The sequence below is a fragment of the Engraulis encrasicolus genome, chromosome 23 (genome assembly GCF_034702125.1).
Source record: "Engraulis encrasicolus isolate BLACKSEA-1 chromosome 23, IST_EnEncr_1.0, whole genome shotgun sequence".
NCBI classification, from domain to species: domain Eukaryota; kingdom Metazoa; phylum Chordata; class Actinopteri; order Clupeiformes; family Engraulidae; genus Engraulis; species Engraulis encrasicolus.
This window is the reverse complement of record NC_085879.1, coordinates 3,198,767-3,206,266: the sequence shown is the minus strand read 5'-3', so window position 1 is coordinate 3,206,266 and position 7,500 is coordinate 3,198,767. Positions and strand designations below refer to the sequence as shown.

The following is a 7,500-nucleotide window of genomic DNA, read 5'->3' as shown; positions in this document are numbered from 1 at the left end:
CACACACACGTACCCACACACACACGCACACACAATAGCACACACACGCACACACACACACGCGCACACACACACACACACACACACACACACACACAGGCACACACGTACACACACAGAGTTTTTTTCTTCTTTTAGGGGGCACAGCGTCTCTCGGATCGCTAACAGACTTCATAAACGCAGTGGCAGCTTCCAGTCCTTAAGCCTCAGTGGAACATGCCAAATATCTGCTCTCTGTCGTCTCGATGCAAATAGGGCCCTTTATGAGCTGGGCAGAGTCTGTGTTTGTATGTGTGTGTGTGTGTGTGTGTGTGTGTGTGTGTGTGTGTGTGTGTGTGTGTGTGTGTGTGTGTGTGTGTGTGTGTGTGTGTGTGTGGATGTGTGTGTGTGTGTGTGTGTGTGTGTGTGTGTGTGTGTGTGTGGATGTGTGTGTGTGTGTGTGTGTGTGTGTGTGTGTGTGTGTGTGTGTGTGTGTGTGTGTGTGTGTGTGTGTGTGTGTGTGTCTGTGTCTGTGCATGTGTGTGTATGCGTGTGGCATATGAAGTAGGATATGAAGTCCCCAGCTCCGCTAGGATTTCAACATGCCGCGACTGATTGAGCAAAAACACCAACATGCTGTTTCCATTTATGTTCTTATACATGCCATGGGATGGCAGCGTAACTTTGTTAGGCCACATATGAGCCCCCACTTTGTGTGAGGACATGCTGGTGGAGATAAGTCGCTGCCAAGGGTGGCTGAAATAACAAGACACAATGGCGGCCTTTCTCAATAGGGCCCCAACCAAGCCCATAGCAGGACCCAAAAACCTGGGTGGCAGCATAGGAGTTAAGAAAATAACCATTATTATATAAATATATTGGGCTTGGACAGGGAACTGTCACTGTTTTATTGTAAATGTGTGGATTTTTGTTAGATAGATATTTTAATACGGTGTGTTTTTTCAAGAAAATGTCCAAGAGTTCTTGAACTCTGGTATTTCCACCACCAAGTGATCTATTTGACATATTGCTTTGAAGTATAAGATGAGAAACTCTGAAGTAAAAAAAAAAGGAACGAAAAAAAATTGGAACATTCCTTTTATCGGTGTGTTTGTGTTGGTAACTTTGCAGCAACCCAAGCCGTTTCCAGGGGATATTTGAAGAAGATGACCCATGAGGAGTGTGTAAAAATAATGTTGCTGGAATGCATTTTAAATATAAATAAGTTACTTTAATTACGGTGATGAAAAGAGGAGAGGCGGAGAATAAATCACCTGTGAGAGTCACGCTTGCCTGTTGGCCCCGCTAGCTTTAGCAGAGACAAATTAGCTTGTGCTTGGAAATCCGAGGGAAAAACAACATAGAGGCCCTAATTAATTTTAATTGATATATGAGGCTTCTCTTCGCCTCGTTTTTTTAGGACAGCGAGACAAACGGAGGTAGCTAGCACAAGTTGCTTCGTATGGACCTTTGTTATTATGTCTCTATTGACAAAGGAGCACTTGGCTGCAGTTTGTTCTCCGTAACACAAAAACAGGCTTGGGGATATTACCTTACCTCATTGGGTGCATAGGGAGACTCTGTGGGAGATATGAATGGTGACAGTTGAAGGGGGGGCTCAGAAACGCCAGGGTGGGGGTGATGGTAGGGGTGGTGGTTTGTAAACCCCCTTCCCCTTTTCTCCAGCTCCCCACTGTTCTATTGTAAGCCAGCTCCTGAACAGGGGTATTTTGGGGTCCGAGCAGGCGGGATAGGGGGGGTGGGGAGGTATTGAGGTTGAGGCGTGTGATTCCCAATCATGTGGTTGTTGTACTCTGCGTTATGTGCGTTTTCTCGCTCTTGCTCTTGCTCTTGCTCTTGCTCTTGCTCTCTCTCTCTCTCTCTCTCTCTCTCTCTCTCTCTCTCTCTCTCTCTCTCTCTCTCTCTCTCTCTCTCTCTCTCTCTGTCTGTCTCCTTGTCTTCTCTTGGGATGAGAAGAAAGACCAAGGATGCTTTCTCCACAACTTCTTTGTCGGTTTCCTGGTATTGAGTGTTTTCCTCCATGACAGTGTCCTCCCAACTTTCCCTTCTCATCTCTTCCACTCACTTTCTCTCACAGCCTCTCTGCTCCCAAGTAGTTGTTATTCTTGGGGTACTGGGTTTGTGTGTGTGTGTGTGTGTGTGTGTGTGTGTGTGTGTGTGTGTGTGTGTGTGTGTGTGTGTGTGTGTGTGTGTGCGCGTGCGCGCGTGTGTGTGTTGCGTTGCGTTGCCTTGTTTTTTCGGTGGTTTTCACCGGTAAAGGTACTCCTGGGCCTTGTGAAAAGGGCAAGGAAATGCCAATGAAGTCCATTTGCATGGAGCACATAAATAACTGTGTGCTTACAAGGCGTTTGTTGCCATGCATGCTGCTTTTAAAACGGGACATTATTGCTTGTCGAAAACTACTGCAGCGGGTGCACCCCCCCATCCCATCGGCCGTGCGGTGCTCCAGAGTTTACTGTGCCCGTAAAAAAAAGTGCTGGAGAGACACGAGGAAGCACTGGAGTTTCAGCCTTTGTTTTGAAGGTGAAGTTTAACAACGCTGCCTCCCTCACACACTACCCAACTTCCCATTCCCCATCCTCATCCTACCTCCTCCTCCTCCTCCCCTGCCTCCCCTCCTCGCCTCCCTCCCTTTACTTATTACTCAAGTCATTAAAACGGCATTTTGTTCTGGAAAACAACCTCGATTATATTTAACAGTGTCTGCAGTAGAACATTAGCAGGTCATTGGATCATTGATTGACCTGTTGTAAGTGGATATGCCTTTTGGCAGCAGCTCATTCCACTGTACTACAGCAAGATTGCCTGTGAGATTGTCTCTCCCCGCGCCGCCATTCTATCCAAGATCTCGGTCACATTGTGTATAACATTCCACTCTCAGCTCCGTGCCGTTTGCGTCCGTTTTTATTCTCTCCAATTAAGATGTGCAATTACCGCTTGATTTATTCAGCACACATCTAGAATTGACATCATGATTGATTACCATCCGCCGGGGGTCACTGCGGCTGTCAAATAGAATTTTCAATGAGGAACAATCTGATAATACTACTTGTTATAACATTCTCCAACTGAATGAAATGTGCTGTGTACACACACGCGCGCGCTGGGTCTTGCATGCAAAATAGTCCAGCACACAGATGACTACAGTAACTTTCAGTAACAATTACTTTTACCTTTCCTCTTCTCGAACTTGGAGATTGCAGTTGCCAAGAGATAGAGGCCCCTTGAAAAGATGGGGGTCCACACTAATTGGTGGCCTATTTCTTGCTATGGAGTGTAGTGTAGTGCAGCTTGCATCTCATTGCGGTGCTTGAGACCTTCAGGTTGAGCCAGAAGCTCATTATTCTTATTCTCCACACTTGACAAAAAAAAGCCTGGGAAACAGGACAGTCATACGCTCACTCACTCGGGGAGAGGTGATCTGACCCAATGTAAAGAGGATTTATAGCAAACGGAATCAATAGGGTTACCAAAAATGTCCACTTCAACGGGAGAATGAAATGGAGACGACATCATGTTTTCTCTTGCAAAGCCCCTCCGTCACTCACACACACACGCACACGCACATGCACACGCACACGCACACGCACACGCACACACATTCCCTAAGCTGCAGTAAGTACTTGGTATGCGCACTGTGTTAGTTGTTTGTTACTTTGTTTCATCCTGGTCCAAATTGTGGCTATTTGGGTGGCAATTGTTTTGAAATGAGCCTGCTGTGTGTGTATTTGTTTTTTTTTTTTAAAGAAAGCTTTGACTGAGTCAGGAGGTTCAGGGGAAACCGCATGTCGAGCGTCATCAAATAAAAATGTGTTGCTGTCTGAGGATTATATTTGTCATGTTCATATGATGAGAGATGACATAGAAACATACAGATAAGCAGACACAGACAAACACAGACACATGACACAAAGCCGGGCACGCACAGCACACACACACAGCACACACACACACACACACACACACACACACACACACACACACACACACACACACACACACACACACACACACACACACACACACACACACACACACACACACACACACACACACACACACACACACACACACACACACATTCATTCAGGGAAAGATAGAGGATGGTGGTGAGAAAAAAAATGGGATTGAATATTAAGAAAAAGGGTTGAGCAGAGAGAGAGAGAGAGAGAGAGAGAGAGAAAGATTGAGTGAGAGAGAGAGTGAGAGAGTACGAGGGGTAGTGAGAGTGGGTGGGTGGGTGGGAGGTGTGGTCAGCACGCAGCTAGCTACAAAGCCTCACGTTTCCATGGCAACTTGTTTATGCCTGACTGGCGCATCTTGTAAATCCAATTAGAGCAAGATTGAGGCCTTGTCTTGCCGGCCACAAATGGGCTTCCGAGTGTAAAAGCGCTGGAGCAAATAGCTGGAGAGGGCTAGGACAAAGGACGCCTACTCTCCCCCTTATCTCACACATGAATTAATGGCCCCCTAAGCACCACACAATGGACGACCAAACCAACGGTCCTTCATTTGCTAAGCAGTTATTCTTGTTGCCCGATGGGAGAGTTTCTCATATCTGCTCTCTCCTCAGTCATAACATCATTGGCTGCACAAGGGTGCAAGGGGAGGGTGGTGGGCAGTTTGAGGTTTCTGGTCTGGTCTTTGCCATGGGCGTGCATGTGTGTGTGTGTGTGTGTGTCGGGTGGTGTGTGTGTTTGTGTACGTGTGTGCGTGTGTGCGTGCGTGTGTGTGTGTGTGTGTGTGTGTGTGTGTGTGTGTGTGTGTACGTGCGTGCATGTGTGTTTGTGTGTATGTGATAGAGAGTGTGTGTACGTCTGTGCGTGTGTATGTGTGTGTCTGTGATAGAGTGTGTGTGTGTGTGTGTGTGTGTGTGTGTGTGTGTGTGTGTGTGTGTGTGTGTGTGTGTGTGTGTGTGTGTGTGTGTGTGTGTGTGTGTGTGTGTGTGTGTGTGTGTGTGTAGGAGTGTGTGCGTGCGTGCGTGCGTGCGTGCGTGCGTGTGTGATAGAGAGCATGTGCGTGTGTGTGTGGGTGGTCATTTATAAAGATATATACTGTATTATATGACCTATATATCCTGGCCCATAATGCCGCGGGAAGCTTTAATCATGTTATGTTAATTTCCACTGAGGTTTCCCCAGAAGCTTAGCTTTCAGAATTCATATTGAGGCTGTGTGTGTATATGTGAGAGTGCGTGCGTGGGTGTGTGCGTGCGTGTGTGTGAGTGTGCACGTGTGCGTGTGTGTGTGTGCGTGCGTGCGTGTGTGTGTGTGTGTTTGTGTGTGTGTGTGTGTGTGAGTGTGTGAGTGTATGTGTCGGGAGCTTTTGTGTACCTATGTGTATTTTGCAGTGGGGGAAATGACTACAATGATTCTGTCAGCCCCCGTCGAAAACAGCAGTTCAGTTCTGTCAGCGCTCACAGTATATAATGCCTGGGTTGTGGCGCACATAAAATCCTATATTTATCTGGGTCAGTTTGAGAAAATCCTGACCCCTCGCTCTCACACCGCGAGCTAAGATGGAGATAAAGCGAGATTTAGTGGCAAGCTGATTTGACCCCATAAATAGCCCCTCCCACCCGCCTCCTAAAACGCTGCTTTTATAGGTTATGTTGTTTTATGAGAAATAACAAGCGTTGTTTCAGTTTGGAGATTCCCAGAGATCTCCCCTGCTCCAGGGACATTTCCGGGGCGAGTCCCGTCAGGTAGGCAAAAACCCAACGGGGCCCGACAGTCGAGGCAGCGTAGTAGTAGTAGTCTGGCTCTCGCTAAACAAAAAGCCCACACCGGCTGCCTGCCTGCCTGTCCAGCATAATCGGCTGGGAAACTGGGACAGCCCAGGCTGAACCCTCTTGACATTTTAAGCTCACCAGTAGTCCATAACAATGATTCACCATGTCTGTACCGAATCAAAACAGCACACATCAGCTTTTCTCTATCAGTCTGGTCTTTTTAGTCCCTTGTTGCCGGCTCCCAACCCCCAAGCGTACTACATACACAGACACACACCCACACGCATGCTCTCTCTCTCTCTTTTCTCACTCTCTCTCTCTCTCTCTCTCTCTCCCTCTCTCCCTCTCCCTCTCCCTCTCTCTCTCTCTCTCTCTCTCTCTCTCTCTCTCTCTCTCTCTCTCTCTCTCTCTCTCTGTCATTGTCTCTGTTCTTCATGCAAGACAACAAATGGAAACAGACTCTTACTGACTCCACCAGTGTTGCTACACACAGTGTACCTTCTTTGAACGGGGTACAGGATAGGAGTGAAGAAAAAGAATGAAAAGGCATGTGAAATTTGCAAGGCTGAAAGAAAAGACACGAAAAAGTTGATTTCTCCCCAACAAACACATGCAAAGATAGAACAAAATGTTTAATCTACCTAACGATAAGTGAGCTTAAATGTTTGCCATGAGGGGAGACACGGTGTACAGAGGAAGAGCGAGAGTAATGAAAAAACACTTCAGTGGCTGGCTGTGTTGCCGAATTTAAGAAGAGGTGAAAAAAAACATGGATTTTTAAAGACAGTGAGAAGAAAAGTGCGAGACAGATTATAATTAGTCCCCAGTCTGGGAAGGAAAAACAACTCCCAAATAGCCACTTTAGACTGGTAACAGACGCTGTGCTGGGCTAATGACTTCACAGCAGAATACTCTTGAGTTTGCAGTGAGAATTGAAACGTCTCTCTTATTTCCCTCACCTCTCTTGACTTTTTTTATCCCTCCATCCCTCTCCTTTGGTTACTCATCCTCTATTTCTCTGTCTTGTCTCTTTTCTCATTCTTTCCTTCTACTTTCCGTTTTAATCTCTCTCTCTCTCTCTTTTATTATCTCTCTGTCTCCCCCCTTCTCTGCTGTACAGTATATGTGTGGGTCAGTGACGTTTCAGCAGGCGCAATGACAGCCACTATTGTATGGATTTTTGTTTGTTTGTTTGTTTGTTTTTAGTGGACTATCTAAGAAGCATATTCATTGCAGCATACCAACTACAAATTACTAATTCATTTATGGGCTTTAGATGCCATTGCCCCACCTGACATCTGAGCCCAAAAACGACTTTGACCCGTGTACTGTAAATAAAGTCTTCTGTAAATCCTAAAAAACCTGTCTCTATGTCTCTCTTTCTCTCCAGATTCCAGGACGCCAAGGGCCTGGTCATCTACCCCGACATCGGGGACAAGCTGGACATCATCTGTCCGCGTGCGGAGGACGGCCAGGCGTACGAGTACTACAAGCTGTACCTGGTGAAGAAGGATCAGGCGGAGAGCTGCAGCACCGTGCTGGACCCCAACGTGCTGGTCAACTGCAACAAGCCCGAGAAGGACATCAAGTTCACCATCAAGTTCCAGGAGTTTAGCCCCAACTACATGGGCCTGGAGTTCAAGAGGATGAACAACTACTACATCACCTGTAAGTGTTTTTTTTTAATGTATTTATTTTTATATTTTTTGGGCTTTTTTGCCTTTATTTCGATAGGACATTGACGCAATGACAGGAAGCGAGTGGGGAGA

General features: G+C 46.6%; 1 protein-coding gene across 1 annotated transcript in view; it reads left to right on the top strand.

The window, feature by feature from the left end:
• LOC134439648 (ephrin-B1-like) overlaps window positions 1–7,500 on the top strand; it is a 77,167-nt gene that overhangs the window by 24,924 nt on the left and 44,743 nt on the right. Inside the window, exon 2 of the mRNA XM_063189551.1 lies at window positions 7,122–7,399. Coding sequence (XP_063045621.1) covers window positions 7,122–7,399 — 278 coding nt within the window. The remainder of the gene's footprint in view (window positions 1–7,121; window positions 7,400–7,500) is intronic.